The 23,427-nt window shown below is 46.2% G+C and overlaps 1 protein-coding gene across 1 annotated transcript in view; it reads right to left on the reverse strand.

Moving 5' to 3' along the window:
- The window catches only part of BICDL1 (BICD family like cargo adaptor 1), a 44,620-nt gene extending 21,405 nt beyond the window's left edge, over window positions 1–23,215 (reverse strand). The window contains exons 1-2 of the mRNA XM_058816867.1: window positions 22,880–23,215; window positions 18,039–18,254 (exon numbers count right to left, since the gene is read on the reverse strand). Coding sequence (XP_058672850.1) covers window positions 18,039–18,254; window positions 22,880–23,200 — 537 coding nt within the window. The 5' untranslated portion in view covers window positions 23,201–23,215. The remainder of the gene's footprint in view (window positions 1–18,038; window positions 18,255–22,879) is intronic.
- Between the last annotated feature and the right edge of the window lie 212 nt (window positions 23,216–23,427).

The following is a 23,427-nucleotide window of genomic DNA, read 5'->3' on the forward strand; positions in this document are numbered from 1 at the left end:
AATAATCAAGTCTGGTGGAGCTGAGAGGAACCACCACATTAATTCACTGCAGCACAGCCTGGCCCTTGCTGCAAGGGGGTCTGGGACCTTCAGGTTAAAAAGTTTGCCATTCTCCTTGTGCCTGTGCAAGAGCACAGTGCCTGGAGCTCTGTACTGGACTAGCAGAGGGAATGGTACAGTTTGGAAGTGGACAGTTCATGTTTTCCCTCAGTAAGCTCTGTGGTCTGCTCTCCAAGATAACTTCTAATGCATTTCTAATATTTAATTTCCACTAATAAGTTTTTTTTCCCCCTGAAAAAGGCATATTTTATCTTGATAGACCATTTTGGCCATGACCTTTGATGTGGGCTTTTAATCCAGATTTGCTGGAGCTCAGTCCATCTTTGCTACATGAGCTAAAGGCTGAAAAATATTTCTTCAAGTAACTTCCTAGTGAGCCAAAAGAAGGGGTCAGATGAGAGGACAAAGAAATACAAAATGCCTGACTAGTTTGGAAATAACTGAACTGGAAACACAAATACTTAACCTGGTCATTAAAACCTTTTGAAAAATTAAGAAGGTTACAATGATGGAGACAAAGAAATGTAACATTCCCCCCTGCCTGAGAGGCTTTGCTGTCTTTCCACGGTAGCCTGAAGCCAGGACAGGCAATCTCCATTCTTGAATTAATTCTTTTACAAAATCATTTTAGTCTTAAGACCTTAAACCTGGAGGTGTTCAAACCCAAATGGTTGTGCCTGGAAGAAAGAGACAATAATTAAGCTTCTTACAGTCTCTGGCTTTAAGCACTCTCTACCCTTTATTTGAAGGCAAATTAACTGATTTCTATTGGGGATATCTAATACCTGATGGCAAGCTAACAGTTCTGTCTGCTCTTGAAATCTTCATGTCTACACCATGTTAAGCTCACAATATACTGTTTTAGGGTTTATTAGCAGTACATACAAGCCAGAAGTTTTCCAGTGTGTGTAGACCTGATGTTCAAACCTGAAGTAACAAACATGTCTGAATGCATGAAAATAGGGGTGACCATTCCCATATATATGAAACTAGTTAGTGCCAAAAAGATGGAACAAAATTCAAGGAGTTGGTTTAAAATATATTAAACTCTCCCAGGAAGTCTTCAGACAGGAAGAGAGAAAACATTTTCTCAAATGTATATTTAAATTTTATGGTAGATTGACCTGGACATGTTTGATTAGCTTTTAAATCCCTGCAAAGTTTGATTCCAAATAACTTCCATCAGGTTGTTTCTTAAAAATAGTGCTCATGTGTGTTTGCTCATTTCCTTTAAAACTTGATAAACTTATTTCAAAAGTGAGAGGAAGAAGAGCTAAGAAGTGGTTTTTGGAGCTTGGCTTGAATAAAGCAAGATGTGCAAATGTTCAGTGCAGAAGGATGATTTCTCATGGCCAATACAGTAGAACTTGTGGCTGCTTTCTGTGGAAAAATTAGAAAACTCAAATTCTATAGTGAATATTGGCCAGGATGAAAGCTACAGCTTCAAACTATTCCAATAAAGTTTCCTCTTCACTAAATGTTTTAACCACAGATAGGTGCAATAGGGTCACACATGGAAAGTGAATGCCATGAAAACTAGCAAGTCCATCACAAAGATTTGGAAACTTTGTGATGGATTTGAAACCATGAAACTCATACGGCAGCATGTCACATTGCAGCACTCAAAAAAGTTCAAATCTATGTTCTTAAAGGATTGTTCTGGAGCTGTTAAGTAACATTTTACTTGAAAATATTTCTTGGTCAGCCAGTACTTGATCTGTCCTTCTAAACACAAAAGAACTGTGCTGAATACCTGCAGACAAAAAGCTTCTAGACAGATATCATTTAACTTAGCAGTGCTTCTTCCTGTACTTTGGCAGCCTCCAGCTATATCTGAATTGTTCTCCCTCTTGACAGCATGAAAAGATCTGTTCAGAGCATAAGGTCTTTGGAGCAGACTTTGAGCACAAGGCAGACCTTGCTCTTGGTGATTGCTGACAAAAGATAATTACAATGTGTTAGTAATAACATCTGAGCACTTTGATCTGCTGAAGCTGAATCTATACTTAGTGCATTAACATGGGTAATAAGTACAGGAATTCTGTCTCCTTTTAGCCCAGCTTTGCTCTGTTTCCACCCAGGTTGAGCCTGGGGATGCAGATGCTGGAACACAGCATGTTTACCTTCTGTGCAGTGCACAGATGTAAACACTGAGGGGATTAGGTCTTTAATTCCCAGAGCTTCAGGGCAGGGCTTGGCCTTCAGAGCAGTCAGCACCTGCCCAGCTGTACACAGGGGCAAATATGCAATATTAATTTCTAGAGTGAGCCAGGACCTAAATTCACAGCAGGTGTACTCAAAGCTGAACATAAATCTTCCAAACCACACCTGTAACCCAGCTTTTGGGAAGCTTCTCAGTACTTCTGCAACTGGCCAGATCTTATTCATGTGATAATGATCTTAGGCATGTCTCTCTCTCTCTCTCTCTGGAGAGACTGCATGGCTGTAGCTGTGGCAGTGTCTGGATGAGGGGAAGGTCTGGAAATATGGATCTCTCTTTGCAGCTTTGTCCTCCTACAATCTTGCTTTTAAAAAGCTCCTGCATGAATTTTATTGAAATAACAGCTTTTGGCAAACTTGCTGGCATTTTGGTACTTGAAGTTCTACAACAGGTTGTGCTTAGAAATAAAAAATAATGCAAGCAGATGTGGAGAGGAAACATAGCTGAAAAATGAGGTGGGTGCAGCACATGCTGTGGGATGGCATATAAAGGATACTCTGCCAAACCATACACATGCAGGGGAATCGTGATCAGGGACTGGAAAGAGCCCCTCTCTCTATGAGTTTCAGGGTTTAGTGTATGTGAGTATCACTAAAGGTAAAGTATGGATGGTTCTAAATGGGGGAAGATGCCTCAGTCACCAACCCTTCATGTATTCAGCTATTTTTCTGATGGAAAACAAGTGCAGTGTTATTGGAGGAAGAAAAACCTGCTGCATCAACATCCCAACAGCTCTGTTAGAGTGTTACTGTAACTGCCTGGGAGAGAGTCCACTGAAAATGTTACAAAAGCTGTGCTCGGCTGTGGGCAGCCAGTTTGGCACAAACATGTTAGACTCAGACTTATACCTGTAGCCAAGGTTTTGCAAATCCAGGTCATGTGTCATTCAAGTGAAAGCCCTTTCCTGCACCGTCTAAGATGCTGCTTAGAGGGATAAGAGTCACTGAAGCTGTGTTTTTTTGGCACAGAGGCTGCTGCTTTTTGACAGCTGACTCCATGCAGACACAGCCAGCTCTCAGCAAGCCTGGGCTGAGCTGGAGCAGGTGTCAGGCAGGTCTGGGACTGACCCACAGCCCTGGTGTGGGGCTGCCTGCAAACCTGTAAGCACTGCTCAAGGTCTTAGACTGGGAAACACTGCACAGACAGAATTAGCAGCCTGTCCTGTGTTTGATGCTGAGAAAAGATCTCTTTTCTCTGTAAAGGTTTCACAGCTGAGGCTTTGGCTGGTAAGAAGCATGCTTCCCTCCCTCACCAAAGCTCCCTGATCACCGTCAGTGATTTGTCTTGGAGGGGCAGAGTTTGTAAATAAGGAGGGTTTCCCTACAGTTGCCCTTTAGAGAAAATATTGTTGCTTTTGGCTTTGGTGTTTTTAAGCAGAAGTCAGTATCAATGACATGTACCCTGTGCATGTGCCTTTTGGCCCTACTTAGGGCCATAAAAGGGAACAGGAGACCAGCTGTAAAGTGCAACAAGAAAAACACAACAGAAGTGGTGTGGCAGTGGCTATTTTTCAGCTTCAGAGACTCCTTGACAAGTTACTGTTGGGAATGTGCTTCATTTTCAAAGCCCTGTTTGAGCATGCTCCTACTTTACCTGTGGCAACCTTAGTTGCTTTCCAGGTATGTTCATTTATCACATTATCTTCAGCAGAGAGGGCTGCCTTGCCTGAGTGTGTGTGGATTCTCCTGCACTTAATCGTGGGCTGATCTACTCCATCTCTTCTGCTACTACAGCAGGATTTTAAACTGGGATCTTCCCTAGCTTTGCTGCACATAAATGATTAACTTTCTCTTCCTCTTGCTGCCTGAAATCAAGAGTAATGTGACCAGTGACAGAAGAGACTGTGGTATTCAGCTCTCAGCAGTTTTTATTACTCCTGCTGCTGTAGCTGAATTTCTCTATGTGCACAAGCCAGTGGTAGCAGCACTAAATCTCCTGAGCCCCTGCTGTGTGCTGGAGTGCCTAAAATGGTGCTGCTTAGAGCTTCTGCCAGTACACAGACATGTGAGTGAGCTAGGAGGGCTTTCATCCTATCAGTGCTAAAAATCACCTGCCTTAAGCCACTGATCCCTTTCCCCCCTCCTTGCAAGTCTTGCATGCAGTGAGGTGTGTGCTGGAGCTGGCAGATGGCTGGGAGCAAACAGGTCCACATGAGCATGCAAAAAAATCAGGCTGCATCAGTGGTAACCAGCCTGTGCCAGGACTTGGGTTTTCTTCTGCCTGTCACTGACTTCCCCATCACCCCTTGGCTTGGCTGTTTGGTGATCTACCTCCTGGAAAGTTTTCACCCCTCCTCTCCCAGCTCTCTCTAGTTGATTAGTCTAAAAGATATCAGCCATGACACATTGTTGAATTCATTTTTAGACACAATGCTATGCCAGAGATTTGTTTGCTCAATTACAGAAATACTATTATTTCTGCTGCAGTATGTCTGGATTTGGTTTTGTTCCTGAGGTTGGTACTGATTTCAGCCTCCTTTCCTTGGCTTTGCTTAAAGATATTTTTAGTTGTTCTGTTGAATCTGAGCAGATATCCCCAGTCTGGAAAGTTATAAAGAACTGAAGAAGGAACCATGTCACTACTGCAGCACAGGTAGGCTTTTATCACTTAGATCTTCAACTCTTAACACTTGTATCTAATGCAGGGCTGCTCAGCTCCATGCACAGGCACTCTCTGCATCTCCTATGTGGAGACAGGTCTCATGCCAGTGCCACACATGGCAAAAGCTGGCTTTGGGTGCCCAGGATGCCACATGAGACAAGGAACATCCTCCTCAGCAGACCCACATACCATGTGGTGTAGAGACAAGCTTCATGCAAGTGGAGCATCTGTGGAAGCTCCTTGACTTGATGCTTTGGTCATGTCTGCCTGAGCAGTGGGGCATGAGGGTAGAGCTGCTTGCTCAGAGGCACCAAGTCCCAGTACAACCCATGTCAGACAGTGTGTGCACACCAAGTGATGACCTGAACCCTGGGTAGTTTTCAGAAATTAATAGGTTGAAGTGAAGCATCATTTTATTAAGCTCTTGCAGGGATTTGGAATTTCCCAGTGTGATCCCACTGACAGCAAGGGACGAAGGAGATAAAGATATTAGAGCCAAGATTTCAGCACAAGCCTTCTCTCAAGTACTGATTCAAAATACAGCTTTACATGTCAAGCTGTGAAACACCAAGTATATCCATGTCTCAAAATTATTTATTTAGAGGACAAGACAAATACTGCCAGTTAAAAAGCTCTCTATTGATTTCCACCCTTACTCAGGTTTGCTGAAAGGGTCTAGGATTTAATATTGTTTATGGCAACAATTAAACCTTACCAGGAAAGGAGTGTTTTGGCCAGGTCCCTTCACAGAGTCGGAATTTACACGAGGGTTATGAGGCTCACTGGGGCTAATCCCTGCCAGCATTATACATCATCTGACAGTTGCCAAGGAGACAAGGATAATCTGAGTGAAACAAGATATGTGAGAAGGGTATTTATGGACATTTGCCTAACGATGCTGGTGGAATGCACCAAGAAATGATTATCTGAGTGCCTTTGAAGTACTACCTCTTCTGTGATGAATATGGAGGACTGGTAGACATGCAAAAAATGTCCCTGTGAAATTAAAGCAGCAGCAGCTTGGCCTTGATTTTTTCATTTTATCCTATGGTGGCCTCATCCAGTGGTGTGGGTGATTCCTTAAGATTTTAGCCTTTATATTTTTCAAATTCTGTACTGCATTAGTGCATAACTATAAACTCCATATAAAGTATTAACTACTGTCTTCACATTTTGGTCAGACAAACAATTCCTCTAAGCCTAAAACTCAAGGACACCCTACAGCCTCAGGCCCTGAAAAGTATAAACAAAAGTGAATTTTGGGGGAGCAAACTGGGGTTAAATTACTTCATTACCTGAAGCTGAACCCTGATATGCAAATGGACCAAACTTTGTGTGAAAATCTTGTGACCATCATCCATCTTGGGTCTAGCCTCTGGGAGGCTTCTGACTGCCCAAGGTTTACCTATTGAAGACCTTTAATAAATACCTGCTGTTTTTCTCTTAATCTTGTCCAGCCTCTGTTCTAGGCAGTCACTCCAAGGATTCGTGGGGAGGGGCAGACAAGGCTTTTGCAGTGCTGCGAGTTCCCTGTCCAGCCACCTGCACTCTGTGGCATCAGCAGAGCATACACAAGGATAAACAGTGTAAAGAAGCCATTTCAGTCTGACAGAGGCTTAATGAGAACTGTCCACTCCACCATGAAATACTCACAGGTGCCTCAGGCCAAGTGGTGTGAGGGAAGGAAAGAGTGGAGGTGTGCAGGTACTCACAGGCATGGAGGTGTGTGGGCTTTGTTGATGGCTTTACAGGCAGCCAGCTTGTTCCTCCCTCCCTGCAGGGTGAGCCCAGCTGCACCACAGACACCTGGCTCTGGGTGCTTGTGTCACATTCACCGAGCTGTGGGCAGGGTCAGCATCATGTGGCCTACTTGGTATGTGGGTCTAGACAGGCATTTTGGGCAATTATGCCACTTTTCCTGACCTGGGGTGCCTTATAGCTCTGCTTAGGGAGATTAAATAAGTCAGAGAGTTAATACTTTCACTTGAACAAGTTCATGCTTGGAAAGGCTTCTGCACTGTTGGTTTCACACAGCAAAATATTTCCTTGGCAGGGTGTTCCATGGCCATGAAAAGGGTCAGAGATTGTTGGAGGAGGCCCATGTCTGGGACCAGGAGCACTAAAATTGTGAATTGGAGCTGTCCCACACTGGGCAAATCTTCCCCTCCTGTGCTGAGGTGAGGCAGTGACATGCAGTGAGGGAGAAAGCTGCCTGTCTCCTTCCCTCTCCCCCAGTTTGACCTTCTTAGACTCTGATACTGTCTCTTGATGGAGGATTAAGAAGGATGGGAAGGCAGAAGGAATTTCCCAAGTTTTGAATGCCTGATGCAAAGAACTCCTTTGAAAGGAGGGAGATGCTGAGAGCCAGCCTGCAGCTGATGGGCTGTGTCTTGTGATGCCAGAGTTAATCTGGGTAAGCAGAGATTAACTGAGCTGCTGGACTGGATAATGCCTGAACTGGTTTATTGCAGCTTCTGCTGATAAAGCAGCCCAAGCCTCAGAGACCCCTCCTTGTCTGCAGCTCTGCAGGATGAGGGCCTGTGCCCATGGCAGCAGTGCCTCAGGCACAGGAAGGCCCCAGGAAGAGGTGGCATTAATGAAATCATCAATTTTATAAGCATTTGCCTGGATCCCTTAAAGGTTTAAATATTTATGAGTTAGACTTCACTAAGAATCTGGTCCCTTGTGCTAAAGTGGAGAGTGAAATAAAGGCTAAGTAGCACAACATTTAGGGAGAATTTGTGCAGAAAGTGAAGTACAACATCCAGTAAAGCCTAGGGAAATAAAATCTTTCTGGAATAGAGACAAACCTACAGGAACAGTCTGAGTTGGCAAATCCCTGTGCAACTTCATAGCTGATCAATAAAAGTTATTTAGACAAATATCACACTGCTACATTCTACCAACAATCTCTTTGAAGCAAACATGGTCATTCCAGGCTTTCTCATTTGGCCTCTAAACATAAATCTGTTGAAAGTAGGACTCCCACAAAATCTGAGTCTATTCAAGCATTTTGAATAATGGCCTGTTTACATCTGTTTTCACCCTTTCATTACTTTATGTCCATGTAGAGTTTCAATACAAGTCAGTTCCAAAGCCTTTGAGATCACACATTCCTTGTGAGCATTCCCTCAGGTTTTTCTGCCTCATTCCTTAGTATTCATGAATAGCAAGAAGACATAACCTGATGTTAGTCAAACTCTTGCCTGCATGAAAGGAAACCCTCAGAAGGTCTCTTTCAGACTTTGGCTAGTTCTTCTCATATCAGTGCAGAAATTGGCCAGCCCTCCCTAACTGGTGTCTGCTTGGCCACTTCCCAAAAGCTTCCTTTTTTGATGGAGACCTTGTAGAGTTTCTGGGCCATCTCTCCTACTCAGCCAAACTTACAGCTGGTTTTTGGTTTTTTTTTAATATCAGTCTAATTTTTATCCTGAAATTTATACACATGGCCATTTATGTAAGGGACATGGAGAATAAAGAAAGCCTATACTTGGTCAAGGAGTAATGTCTGAGCACTAGCATTACCCTGTCATGCTGTCAGTGTGGGGCACAGAGCACTAAATTGCTATTCCACATCTTAAAAACAAATAACAAGCCCCACCCCAGTTCATCCCCATTCTATAAGAGCAAGAGAAGCTCAAACTCTTGTGTACTCTGCCTGAGTGGAGATTTCTCATTCACTCAGGTCTTGTTTATTGGTTTACATTGAAAAGTCTGTCAGTGCCTCAGTTTCCTGGTGTTAATAGAATTTATGCCAATCCCTTGCTAACCAAGTAAAGAAACAATGAGAACTCTTTAGGTACTTCTCCAAAAGGCCTTCTCTTGAAATTTGTGGGTGTTTTTGTCCTGAAACACTTCACCTGTAAAAGCAATTGGGACTATGGATCTCTTCTGTAAATACAGACCCTTCCCTCCAGCAAGTCTTGAGGTTTGTACCTGTCTAATGGTCCTAGTGTGAGTGACAAATCTACACCTGAATTGTAAAAGACATCCATTTTCCTGGATTTGAGCTTGTAGACAGCCAAGTACAATGGGGCTTTGTTCAACAAGTAACCAGGAACAGCTCAGGCTAAATAGTTGCCAAATGGAACAGCTTTCTAAGAGCACCCCTGTCACTACAAAACTGTGCCAAGTCTGGAAGTGGGTTCAGGAACAGACTTTAAAGGATGGAGAGAACAAAGCAATCACAAGGTTAAATTTCGTTATCTTGGTGCACTGAAGTGCAAAGGAACTGAAGGATTCCATTTAAAGGGCAAATCCAATGAGCTGGATGCTTTAGTTACCCAAACATCAGCAGGTCGTGTAACTGTTCTGTGAAAGCTCTGCAGCTATGACACATCTGCATTACTGTGCTAATCTTGGTAGTCATAACCCAGCTGAAACTATCCAAGCAGTCCCTCAGTTTAAAAATGTTCTTTCCATGCTTCAACATTAGAACCTTCCAGGCAAGAACAGTTAGGAGAGGGAGAGAACAGTTAATGGAATTGTTCCCAACACTTCTGACCTCAGCAGTCTCCCCTCAGACACTGACAGGGATCCCATCCATGATGGAAATCTGTTGCAGGACTTGGCATCTACTGAACTGAGCCCCTGCAGAAGGATAACTGAGGTTGTGAGGCCAGCCTGTATCTCCTGCAAATTAAATGCCTCCTTGGGCTGCTTATGAGCAGCCTTTTACTCCAGCTGCTCTGACATGCAGGCCCCTTGACTTATGTCAGTTGTTTTCTGTGGTACCTTTGCCTCTGGATCCTGTTGTGTCCCTGTCTGAGGTGGCATTTCCCATGCCTGTGGTGGTGCTGCCAAGCACGAGCCAGCTCTGTATTGCATTGTGGCCACCAGAAGTCAACAACAGTATCTTTCTGATCCTGTATCTCTGCTCAAAATAAACTGGGTTCTGCTAAATGCCATTCTAAACAAAATGTTGGTTAAGCTCTTGGCTGTTTTGCAAGAGGCCTCTGATTTCATGGGTAATCAGAGCACTCAATACAGCTGGCAAAACCCTCTCAGTGTAGAAGAGACTTCCCTCTTGAGCTATTGTCTACTAAATTGCATTTAGAAAAAGCAAGGCTGCTTGAAAAAACAAGACTTTCATTACAAGGTGTGCAAACTTTATAAGCCAGAGTAAGTCTTTAAAGATCAAATGCTTTTAATTGGTTTTTTCTTATGTAGCTATTTGCAAAGATTTCAATCATGTTTGTCTCTGGTTCTAGCTAGTAATGCAGTGGCTGGATACAAACACCTTCTGTGTCCTACTTTCTAGAATCTCCTGGAGGAAGTGTTTACAGCAAGTGTGAATAAGCAGAAATATTATGAAAAACTTTCTTCTGCCCATGTGTTCATACCTCTGAGCTACTGCATAATAAAACAATTCCAATAAACAACCTGGATGTAAACAGAATAGCCACTCAAAATTTTTTGTGTAGTGCAAGAGGGGAGGAAAGGACTCATTCAGAATTTTATCTTCTTACTCCAGGACAAGTTCAGCTTCAGTTTTATGTTGGATTCTGGCTTTCAGATGTTCACAGATTAGTGGTGCTGCTGATGTCTCAAGACAGAAGCCTTGCATGAACTTTTGAAATGTCTTCTAGGACCACTTGCCAGAGGAGAAAGCTGGGCTATGAGCAGGGCTCAGCTGAAGTGCAGGAAGAACAGTGTATGGCTGACTACCCAGGGCTTCACACCTGCGTGTATTTGTCCACTCATTCCTGCAGATGCGCTGCCCGGTGAAAGGGGGGGTGGTGCGACAGGAGGAGTGGCTCTGTGATGGCTCCCGGGGCAGCCTGTGCTGCCTCATCCAGGCACGACAGCCTCGGAGGGTGGGAGATGAGCCGTGCACAGCCTGCAGGCTCAGTGCCTAGGACAGACAATCATTTCCCTGGTGCCACGGCCGAGCTGGACTCCCGGGAGATGCTCTGTGGCAAATCCCCAGCAGGGTCACTGCGTGGGCTCACTGATCTGCTCACGAGGGGCTCTTTTCACCCAGGATGTACAATGTTTGTCTGTCCCAACAGGCTCAGGAGCTCATTGTGGATGGTACAGACAACAGGCTGCCTGGGGCTGGTACAGCTCCAGCGCGACTTTGGGGGGGAAATCGCCGTGAGCAGAGGAGGGAAGGCGGGGAGGGGCCCGCGGGGGATGCAGAGAGCACGGCCCGGCAGCGAGCCGAGCCCCCGGGGGTGGCAGACGGGCCGCGGCCACCGCCCGCCCGCCTCGGACGTCACAAGTGCGTCTCCCTGCGTGTCCCTGACTGTCGTGGCGTTACAGGCACAGAAATCACACCCGGTTACCACGGCAACAGCACCAGCCGGGACATGCCGTGCTGTCATCATCCAGCAACCGGCCAGGGGTCCCTGGGGACGGAGGGGATGCTCTGCTGCCCCAGAGAAGGATGAGAGTCCCACCCAGCCCCTGGGACCCAGGGATGCCACCATCCTTTTGCCCAGGAACAGCGACTTGTGTAGCTCCACTGCCTTAGCAGTAACGTTTTTTTCTAATCTAAATCCTTTTCCTAGGGAGGGCTTTGCTATTCAGGAGCCCCTGTTTTATTCCATGCACAGCTTTCATAGGAGCATGAAATGTTAAGGGATTGGAATGGACCTTACAGATCATCTAGTCCCAATTCCCCCTGCCATAGGCAGGGAACATTCCCACTAGACCAGGCTGTTCCAAGCCCTATCCAACATGGTTTTGAGCATTGCCAGGGTTGGGACAGCCACAACCTCCCTGGGCAACCTGCTCCAGTGTCTCAGCACCCTCACAGGAGAGACCTTCTTGCTAATACGTAACCTAAATTTCCCTTCTTTTAATTTGTCCCCATTCCCCCTTGTCCTATCACAACAGCCCATTCTCTTTCTGCCCATTCTGGACGTGCTCATCAGCCAGAGGACTCAAGGGTAAAAATCTTTCATGAAATGAGTGTGTGCAAAATCCTTGGGCAAATTCTGTAGGGGTGTTCCCCCTCATGTTTGCTGAAATTACTTTGGCACTTCCTGTATTTATTCCTTGATGTCTGGATGGCCCTGTTCCTGTTGGGTCCCAAAGCTCTGTGTGTCCTAAAATGGGGTTAATGAGTGCTACAGGCTTGGACTGACTCTCAGCAGAGGGTTGAGCCTCTCTCCTTGTTCTCCCAGAAGAACAAGTGCCACTCAGCAGTGATCTCAAGGTGTTTCTCCATTACCTTCTAGGGCACTGAATCATTTCATTGAAGGACTCTGCAGGCGAGAACAGGCAGCTGCAGTCACGTCCTATATTCACAGCCTCAGCATGGAAAGCCTCAGCACTCCAGGCCTGATGTGGCACGAAGCTGAATTATTAACAAGTGCTCTCTGCTAGAGGAGAAGCAACTGGAGAGAAGGAGCCTCATTTCTCATTAGTATTCCCTGGGTGATCAGGGATCTGGCCATGTGGCGTGAGGATCTGCTGATGCTCCAGAGGGGTGGGGAGCTGGGGAATGAGGTTACTGGGAGCTTCACTGGAATCACTGTTTGGCTCTGTCTGGTGCTGGTGTCTGTTTCCTCTCAGCCCAGCATGTGTGACACGAGTGTGCCTCATGCCAGGCACAAAACAGTGCTCAAGGACTGTCTGCCTTCCCCCAAGGAATGAGCAGCCCCACTAAGGCTGCTGTGACAAGCAGGTCCTTCAGCCCCTTCAACAGGAAGCAGTGCTGCTCTTTCTCCTGCAATTTCCCCTTCCATTGAATTTGGACTGCTCAGTAGTGAGGCAGGTGAAGATTTGCTACTCAGGACTCTGTGCTTGAGGAGTTCAGTGCAGAGCTCCTTCTAATAATCTACTCACTAAATAGGTCCAGTAAACATTTTGAAGAGTAAAAAGTAGAGAGTTTTTATGAAAAATAATTCAGTGTAGTGGTTGATCTGCACCTTGAAATGTAGGGAGAGTAAAAGCAACTCTTCTCTAGTAGGAGTCCTAGTAAAATATATGTATTGTATAAGTGGCCTTGCCCCAATCCTAGTTGTTCTAAATGGGCTGCAGCTCTGATGTCCTTAATTGGGTGGCAGCTGTGGCCAATGAAGATAACTGGGATAAAAGAGGGTGGGTTGGCTGCTTAGGGAGAGCCTTGGAGGAGCCCTGATGAAGAAGCAGGAGCAACACTGCTGTGAAGAGCTGTGTGTGAGAAAACCACCCAGGAGGTATGGGACTCTAGAAATATGAATACAACAATGTAGTAACAACACTCTTCTTTAGCCCAGGTTCATTCAGGATCTTTGGTTAAAAATAAACCCCCTGAAGCAGGACTTAAATTCAGCCTGACTTGCCTCTGTGCTAAGGATGGAGCTCCCAATAGACCCTGCTGGGCTATTGGAGACAATTTAATAAACAAGACATAAGGAGGTTTGCATTAAGCACCTGTATAGATAAAATAAGGAATTAAAGACATAATTCATAGTGTAATTACTACAGATCTCTGGCATAGCAAAAGCAGTGCATCTTGCCCAGCACGCTTCTTCCAATAACTTTCTTTTTCAGTGAATAATCTGAATTTCTTAAAGCCAACACTGTTCCTATGCTGATAGACCCAGCAACAACCATTCAGAAAAATCTCTTCAAATAACTGACAACAGATCTGCCTCTCCTGTGTGTTCTTGACCATAAAAGGATGTATTTAAAATACAAGTAATTTGGAAGGGAGAACACATTATGGTTAGCTTGTTCTTAATTAAAAACCTGTTTCTTTCAAAGCAAAGCCAGGCAGTGCCTGCCAGTTCTCTAACATCCTGCATGTTAGAGCATGAAGTGAGAAACTTCAACTGAAATATTACTGAAAGGAGGCTTTTGTGGTTAGTAAATAATACCTCCTTTGGAGAATTGTGGGCTGGCTGCTCCTGTTTTTGCTGTAGCACAGGGATTGACTGAAACACCTCATTCTTTGTAGCAGCATGCTGGCTCTGGATGCTGAGTGAATCTAAGGAGTTGGTGATTGAGGGCCCCTCTGAGGGATGCCACAGCAGCCCAGCCTTCCCCTCTAAACACAAGGAGCTGTTTCAGCAGTGCAAGATGACACTCTGCCACTGCCCCGGGAAACAGATTTGCATTGCAAAACCTACCTGAGCCTGACATTGTGAAATCTCTCCCCCGTGCTCCATGAACCACAAAAGAAGCCCAGCTGAACCGGGCAGGACGAGCCGCGCCCAAGCTACACGCAGCAAACAGCTCCAGGAGCCAGAGCTGGGGAGCAGGAAATGTGTGGGAAAGCCATCTGGTGAAGGCACTCAGAAACAGCGTGGAAGTCTTTTTTCATTCACTTCCTGACAAAATAGTAATATGTTGTCTCATTATAGGAAGATGACTGCTTGTTATTATTATTTGTATTAGTAACTCCTAGAAGCCCAAAGGTGGGGACAGACTCTTGCTGTGCTACCTGCTGTGGGCACATGTAAGAGGAGACCTTTCCCTATACACACTCCTCCATAAAAGGACAGAAGGCATAGGATTGTGGTTTTTGTGTTTTTCTTTTTTCTTTTTCTTTTTTTATCCTTGTGGGGAACTGAAACAGATGGGAGAGACTGAAGGAGCTGGAAACAGAACATGTAATAATTCCCAAGCCTTGACTTTCTCAGCAGAACTGTTCCTTGCCTCATACTTCAGCTCTGAGCAGTTCTGGTGAGTGGTTTGTACCCTGGCACACTGCTCATGAGGAGCTCTTCAGTTCTCCTTGGTAAACTTGGCATTTAGCTTGGTGTGGACACACTGCTGAGAGCTCCTGCACCCTTTGCTGTGCTGAGGCAGGGGGAGGGAAATCAAAGCAATGTGCAGAAGGGATTTTAATCATCATGTAACAAATTAAAAATACTGTGGAGGTCTAAACTTGCTCTTTGGCATTTCAATCATGTCTTTCATCATGTGCTCCCAGTCCAGCCAACCAAATATTCCCCATGGTTTAATGCTGCTGTAACCTCAGGCAGTATCTTTGTTCTGCTAAAAGCAGAGAACCAAAGGCTGTATTTCAAGAGGAGGCAAAGTTCCTTATAGCCTACTTACTATTATTAGATATTTAAAGTTCTCCTGTATCACCACCTCATTGGAAGACCTCAAAACTTTTTAAAGACCTTATTTTAGCCTCTTGGTGACACAGGCAAGAGGCTAATTTTTAGATACTGGAACAGACTTAAAATTCCCATCCTTGAGTTTTGCTTATCAGTCTTTGCTGGAACCGATGATGGATTTTTTCAGTCCCAGGCATTAATTGCAAGACAGAGCTTTCCAGGTCCCCTTGCTGTCCTTGTGTGGGTGTGTGTGCTTGGCTGGTTGGCATTAGTGCCAGGTTTAGACAAAGTGAGTATGTGTTGGCTTTTCATCTCTGGGGAAGGCAGAGTTTAAAAAATGTCCTAAGGACTAATTAGTTGGTGAAAGTATGGCAGCAGCAGGAAGGAGGAGGGGCAGGATGGAGGAGATGGTGGCTGCTGCCCTGCTTTGAGATAAAAGAGGCTGAAGCCCAGGGAATCCAGAAGAAACAAGCAGGACCATGTGGGCTGGCAGCTCCTGAGGCTCACTGTCATTCAACACACAGAGCCCAGTGCCAAGGGGATACCTTCTCCAGGAGTGAGATGATCAAGTGTTGTTAAGTGGGGCCACGAGGTGTTAATTGCTAAAAACTGTAGAAATTCAAATTTAAGGAGCTTTTAGTGTAGAATGACTCTACCAGAGAGAAGCCTTTGTGTCCTGTGAGTGAAGCAGGATGGGGCAGGCTTGAGGCTCTGAATAAGGCTTTCATCACCTTATCCCAGACTTCTCATAACCCTCTGCTCCCAAACAACCCACGGAGACACAAATGCAGAGCCAGGAACACAAGGAGGATACCAACAACACCTTAAACCTCACAGAAGCTGTTACAGCACCTCTTTGTAGGACTTTTCCTGTGCCAGTGCTCAGCTCATGATCCCAGGAGAGACTCCAGCCTATGGCAAGCACATCCATGCTACTCTTATTTGTCCTTTTTATTAATTGGAAGCCTAAGTGGTAACAGGAGCCAGAACTCCATGGGTGCAGGGTTCAGGCAGTGCCACTGCCTCAGGGATTACATGTGTAACCTCTTCAGAATAAGAGACCAGACACGAGACTGTAAATACACTATGGAGCAGCAAATACAGAATATTAAGCAGCTAATATAATGCTAAGATTTTAAAAAGCCTCAGCTAAAGCCCTGAGAATGACAACAGATTGTTCCCTACTCTCTTTCAATTTGTCCAGGTTTTCCTGACTGTGGGAGGACTGTTTACATCCTTGCTATACCCATTGCTGTATTTGAGTTACTGGCAAGTTTTGGCCAGGTGACAAACTCAATGAGCACTGAATCGTGCCTCGGCAAACATGAGCTCTGTCTCTGTCAGAGCTTATCTGCATTGGAGAAAAACTGTCCTCCAGGCTGGGAGCAGGGCTGGGCTGCAATGGGAAGGGCAGCAGCAATACTCAGCATTTTTGAATGTTGCAGTTCTGAAGTGGGTCAACAAAGACCATTTCTGGCACTAAGAGGGAGTTAAGGGAACAAAACCCATGCTTGGACACCACATGCTGGTAGACTTGGTGGTTCCTCTGACAAGGCTTTGTGGAGTGGATCTCTGAGCATCTGGCTGTGAGAGGTTCCTCTAGCACAAGTATCACATGAGGATAATCCCATCTGGTTTAAAAGCCCAAAACAAGCTGCCTGGTTTGCCTCTCCTACCTTCTAGTGTGTGCTTCCAGTTTATGCTTATGCTGGGACAATAACAAATCTTACATTCCCCAGCCAGTGACAGAAATCATACATACAGAGAAGGAGACAAGTTCTTAGTCCTGGATAAGAAACCTGACACAACACAGAGCTTGTGCAATCTTGGGTGGAAACCCTCATCCATGGTGTATGTGGAATATGCTCTGTCCAGAGAAAAGTGAAAGATCTGTAGCTCACTTGGGACACATTGCTTTAAAAACATGGACAAACTTAGTAGCATTCCTGAGCTAAGGAAGATCAGGTCTTTTTGGGGTTTTTTTCTCTCTTCTTTTTAAAGTTAGTTAGCCAAATTGGAATAAGTTACTTTTTAAATCCTTGACAAGAAAATCTACAGTGGAATGAGGAATGATTTCCTCAAGTGTCAGAACAGTGTCATACCCAACACTAGTTCCTCTCACCTCCGGAGGCACAGGACAACTGCACACACAGCTTGAGTGAAGACCTGTGGCCCTCTTCAGAGTCCTTTGATCCTAGTGCTGTGGTTGAGGTGTCCACCCTCCCATAGGCAACATCCCTGTGTCACCCCAGAGACTCAGCTCTGACAGAATTTAGTCTGAGAGAGGTTCTTAGAGCATGAGGTGGGCCTCTTCAGCCTGAATCTGTGTGTGTTTTTGTTCTATGCTATTTTAGGAATAAGCAACTGATAACAAGCAAATGCTTTCGTCTGCTGGAGTAACTGTGTTCTCAAGCATTAAAATTATGGTTTGTACTAACTGTCCATTGGGGAGGAAAAAAATCAAGGCTCTTAATTCCAGAAGACAGGTTAACTTCTGTGGGAAGGAGGCAGAAACTGTTAAGTCTTTTGCTGTCAGAAAGAAACTCACGCTGCAAGTATTCAGTCAATTAGGCTGATTTGTAGCAGCCTCACTATAAATCCTCTTTCATTCACAGGCAAGTTAAGCTCTTTGATGAAACATGGCATTCCAAGGAATTTCAGTAGGTTCTCACACATCTAACCATGGCAAAGTTATCTGTAGTGACACACCATCTGAGAATGACATGGTATGTTCAATTCTACAACATTACAGCCAATGTATCTCAAAAAAGGGAGGCCTGCAAAAAGCCTTTCGCCCCACTCTTGCAGATTAGCCTTCTTCTTGCATGCTAAATTTGTTCAGCCTATTAGTAAATTAGAAACAGATTTTCTACATCAGTTCTAGACACAAAAACAGTTGAGAGAGATAACTATGCAGTAAATGACCACTCAACCCAGAAACACAACTGTTTTGCCAAAGAAATGCATCACTCCTTAGAGGTGTAAAATCAGTTTAAAGGCAGTATGTGTTATCACAACACCTGTGTAACATAACCAGAGACAGAACCCTTTGTTTCCCTGGAAGCTGGAGCTTCCCCACTCCTTTGCCCCAGAGGTGGATGACAGCAGAGCTGTGCCCCTGTCCCGTGCCCAGCTGTGTCACCCAGCTGACTCACCCTGCTGAGCTGGTCCAGGAGTCTTTGGTTCTGCTCCGAGAGTTCCTGGACAGCGCGCGTCTTCTCGCGGTCGGCCTCGCGCAGGTGCACCTGCTGCTTCTCCAGCTCGTCCTGCAGCTGCTTCACGTCGCTCTCCAGCTCGGACACCCTTCCTTCCCACTCTCCCTCCTTGTTCTCAAAGCGCCGCCGCAGCTCGTGCTTCTCTTGCTCCAGGTGCTACGTGATGGGGGAGAAGAGGTTAGGAATGGAGGGAAAAAGGGTCAATGTCTCCTTTTCCTCCTCTATGCTAGGGCTAAAACCTCGTGCAGGAAACAGGATGGTGCTGGAGCGTGACAATGCCATGGAGATAACAATTCCACATCAGGGCAGGTCACTGGCACTTAAGCCATTTTCCATTTCCAGCAATTGGCCTGTCCTTGGCCACTGGAGTTCAGCACATTGAATTTTTACTGAAATAACTGCCAAAAGAGTGAAGTAGGCTGCATGTCAATAGGCGAGATATATAGGTCAGACAGAGCAATTGATTTAGCAGAGCCCAGTTTAACTCCAAAGCAATATTTCAGTGGTCAGTGGCATAATTTTTTAAAAATTGCCTTTATAGTCAAAATACACAAACTGTATACCCTCACTGTTGGTGAGGAATGTAGATGAAGCATCCTTGTTGTCATATGGGTCTCATGAACAACAGTTGAATCATCTATCCATTTGCTCCTTCTATTCCTGACCTAATTAGTGTCTGAGAGTTTGATAGTGCACAGTAACTCCATTGTTTGATGCAGCCTAATCTGGAATGGCAATGGATGCAATGAACTGGTTGCTATAGACATTATGTACATACACGTTCTGGGTTCAGGTTTCTTAGAAACCACTCTAAGTTCTGGAGACTCTGCTCTGCTTTGGATTGGCTGGAAAATGAGGGACAGAACCAATCTGGTGTAACTTTTGCATGTTTTACAGGCTCAGTTAAATGAGGGCTTGATTGAAACAGAGCTGCAAATCAGGTCAAAGCAGATTTATGTTGTGCCCATTTGAAAGAATCCCTGCTCCAAAACCCTGAGCTTGAATTTCCCTTGGTGGCTGAAGACACACATTTACTTTCAGAACAGTCAGATTGGGGACATGGGCGCGTCCCAGGATCAGCAGAGAAACCTGAAAAACGGGAGTCCTCTCCTTGTTGGTTGTTCTCTGATCCCCAGAATATTCTCCTGCTACTCTTTATCAGATTCCCCAGTCTTTAAGGAATGTGTCTTACAAAAGAACAGAAACCCACTGGGCCAAGCACTTGCCTATTTCTCCCAGGTGAATTGTTCCCTGGTGAACAATTCCCATGGCACTTCTGATAGGAGGGAAAAATAAACCTGCTAGGTGGAAAAGAAAATTGCACTGCATTTATGTGAAGTGGCTTTTTATTGCTTGTTAGAAACACAGGCTGTGAGGGGGCTGTTTCCCCTGGGTGCCTATTGCTGATGACACACAGCCTCCCTGGCAGGGTCCTTGTCACCTTCCCAAGCAGGTCTGAATGTCAAAACCCTCCAGTATCTCTCCAGCTTCTGGCCTGTGTATTGCTAATCTTCCACCTTTTTTTGCTCTGCCACACACATGCCATGTTTTCTCTTTATTCACCTGATCCCCAAATCCTTTCCTATGCTCCTTCCAGCTCAGTGTAGCAGCATGGTGCTTGTGCCCTTCAAATCCTTCTGCAAATTCCAGACTTTCATGAAAACCCTTAAATATGGGGGAAAGTTGATTAAAAACAGTGGCCCATAGTAGGGAATTTCCCCATGTTTCAGACACTAAAGAATGAGCATCCTTGCAAATGAGAACTAAGCAGTAATATAAATATTTTAATGCAATAGGTAGGCATGAGATCCCAGTAACTGGCCCATGACAACCATTGCAAAGAAATCTTGTTTGTAGTCCAAGTGTGGCTGGAGCAGCCACAATCTCACTTTCAGCAGCACACTGAAAATTCTGTCTTTTATAGCTCTGCCTCTTTCACTGCTAGGCAACGTTTAGAAAGATCCAGGGCCTTCTCTAAATGGAAAGTGGAACTTCAGCCTGCTGAGAAGCAGCACTGCAGCTGAAGTGCCCCAGACACCCAAATGTGATTTAGAAGCCACCGATAAGCCTTGTCAATCATTTAAAAAGCACTTTAGTTTTTTCACTGCAAAAGAAAATCTCCACTACACAGAGCCCCAGTAAATGGCCATCACAAAGGCTGGCATTAGAAGAAGGTGAAGAATATGAAGTTTATTCTGTTGTGACAGAGAAACCACAAGAGAGCAGTGGGGCACAGAGAGGCTGTTGCAAAGAGGAGGAGAACCCAGAGGAGATGTGTTGACTGGTCCCTCCTGCTCCTGTCAGCAGCCATCTCTCCTGGCCTGCCCTCACCCCAGCACCTGCAGGGCTGCAGGTCTGGCGAGGGGATTTCTGCACCTAGTGCTGATAGGGCAAACTGCTGGCCTCAGGAGGGGAGTTTCTTGTTTCCTGAGTGTCTGTCTCTCCATTCACCAGCTGCTCATTGATTTTTAAACAGAACTGCTTTCTAGAAGATGTCTTCTTCTGAAAACAGCTTATCTTCAACTTATCTGAGCTGGGCTGGTCCTCATCTGAACAGATGAAAGCAAGGGGAGGTTTCCCAGCTGATAAAGAGGGTTCATACTGTAAAGTGCTTGGACACAGCAGGCTCCTCTGTGTCAGAGGAACAGCACTATTAACTGTTTTAATCCCTCAGAGAGGATAAAACTGTCTAGGATCACATATCAGAATTTATTACAGAACTTTAATTTCATGATTAGAAATGAATTTAAATTCAGGCTGTGAAATGAAAGGTTTGCCAGAGTAGGTGCATGGCAGGAATGCTGTACCTCAGCAATGAACCCACAAAACTAGAACAGATTTAATCTTGAGGCAAAGCACCCAATGAGCAGACCTGGACTTTGGCTGTTGTGAAATGGAGAGGCTTCACTGAGCTCTTGTAACCAATTCTGAACTGTGAACTGGGACAAAATATCTCCTTTTAAGTGCTAAACATCATTATATCAGGTTGTCAGCAAGGATCTCATTTGAGACTTTGCTTTGTGTCACCATTAGAAAGTTCTCAGCATAGGGAAGGAGGGAACAGCTGTGGGTCCTTCCTCTCTGCTCCTCTGAAATAAAAAAGCTTATTGTGAAATTTTATTCACTTCAGTGGCAACAGGAGGAGGCCGAGATTTAATCTGCAGAGGCTGGGATTATCAAGCTTGTGTTTTAGAAGATTAATGTTGAAATTCGATTTTTTGTGTGAAGCAGCACTGGGTTAAATTTGCCAAACACAATGGAAAAAAAATGACCCTAAAGTAGATAACACTAACTCCTCTCAAATGGGTAGCCTGGAAAATAGCAATCTGTTATTCCACTGGGAAGTTACGGTGATAGTAATGGCATGAAAACATGTAAACAGCCCGTTGTGTTTACAGTCTCTTCATTTACCTTCTGAATGGGCCTGTGAGAGCAGAGGTAAACATTTGTGGGATGTTATTTAAAGTACTGTAAAGTCGTAGTTTCTCCCTTCTCCTTTTCACCTCAACATTTTGCAAGCCGTGAGTGGTGTTTGAGGCTCCTGAACTCTCTAAGAGGCAGCTTGCTGGGGACCTAAACTTGTGCATTTTTCCTTTAATGGTAGGAAAGGTTCTACTCCAACTCCTAAGGAAAAACCATGTCAGCACAACACCACATACGTCTGTTCTTACTTAATGATCAACCTGGAAACATTCACTCAGGAAAATTTTAATACTCTGGGAAATTCTCATCTGATAAACAGAGCCACTAAGCAACAATTTGAGCAAATGTCACCTTCACTATTTTTTTATTAAAATAGCAAAGGCAGGGAGATTGCCTTGCAAAAAGGAAGGGATCAGCTGAGGTAACTGACAAGCTTAATAAGAGAGAGGAATTTTTGTCAGGAGAACAAAGGGCATACAGTAATTTCACAGATCCTCTTGAACTTGAGAAATGTTAAGTCTGTGAGGAAGGAATACAGGAATATTCAGGACTGTGCAGAAAGGACTGGTCTAGGGCTGTGACTTGAAATGTGAATGTTAATCCAGCACTGTTCAAACTCTCTCCAGAACGGTGAGAGAGGCTTTCCTCAGCCTTCTAAGCAGTATTACTTATTGGAAGAAATACAATTTCAAGAGCAGCTATGAGGAAGAGTGAATAATAGTGGTTCTCTCACAATTGTGCAAGAGAGTCGTTCCAAAAAAAAAGCTGCCTGCACAAGTCCTTTTCTTTGTAATAGCTCGATTTTATCTTAAAAAATCAATAAAGGGCTCAATCCCCCGAGTTCCTGGCAAACAGCTCTCTCCAGATACCTGTAGGCATTTTTTAGAGCCAACAGCTAAGAGCGATGTATCATTAGGGCTTATCTCCTGCCATGCCTAAAGCCTAAGCTGCAACAGCTTAAGCATAAGGGTCACATATGCTCTGTAGCTCAGTACCTGCTGTGCAAATTTAACTTCCGAGGTATTTCTGTGACGAGATGAGCCGCGCACATCTCTCCCAGGTGGTCCCGGGGCAGAAGAGCCCCCCAGGAGCCTCCGGAGCGCGGTGCTGCAGCCCGGCCCCGGCCCCACACGCCGGCTCTCGGCCGGAGGGATCGGGGGAGAACGGCAGCTTAGCCTCCCGCAGGCCTCGCAGGCACTGCTCAGACCCTTTCTTCCCCGTCACGGCCGCAGCGCGTCCCGTGGGCTGCCCGGCCGGGCCCGCGCCCGCCGCTCGCCGGGGAAGGGGCCGCGCTGCGCGGGGAGAACCCGCGGGCCGGGGCCGGGGCCGGGGCCGGGCGGAGCGCGGCGGGGCCTCACCTCCAGTTTGTCGGTGAGCTCCTTGTGCATCCTCTCGTACTGCCGGCTCATGTCCTGGTTGCGCTCCAGCAGCGCCTTGCCCAGCCGCGCCGCCAGCACCAGGTCCTTCTCCTTCTGCCGGATCAGCGAGAGCAGCTCGGGGTCGCGGGCGGCGGCGGCGGGCGGCGGCTCCGGCGGCTCTCCGGCGGCGGCCAGCAGCGCCAGCTCCTCCTCCAGGGCCAGCTCCAGGGCGGCGGCCCCGGGCGGCTCCATGCCGCCGGCGCTGTCCGCCTCCGCCGGTGCTGACCCGGCGGCGGGCAGGCGCAGGCACGGCGCCGACATGGCCCTGCGCGCCGCCGCCGCTCCGCTGCGCCCCCCGCGCCCGGCCCGCGGCTGCGGCGGCTGGGCGGGGAGCGCCGCCGCCCCCGGCCCCCGCCCCCCGGCGCCGGGGCCCGGCAGCGCATCGCCACCGCCACGGCCACGGCCACCGCCACTGCCGCCGGCGCCGCCAGGGACACCGGGCCCGGGCGGCGCGGGGGAAACCGGGTCCTGCTGGCCCCGGCTAACGC

This window comes from Ammospiza caudacuta, chromosome 18 (genome assembly GCF_027887145.1).
Source record: "Ammospiza caudacuta isolate bAmmCau1 chromosome 18, bAmmCau1.pri, whole genome shotgun sequence".
NCBI lineage: Eukaryota > Metazoa > Chordata > Aves > Passeriformes > Passerellidae > Ammospiza > Ammospiza caudacuta.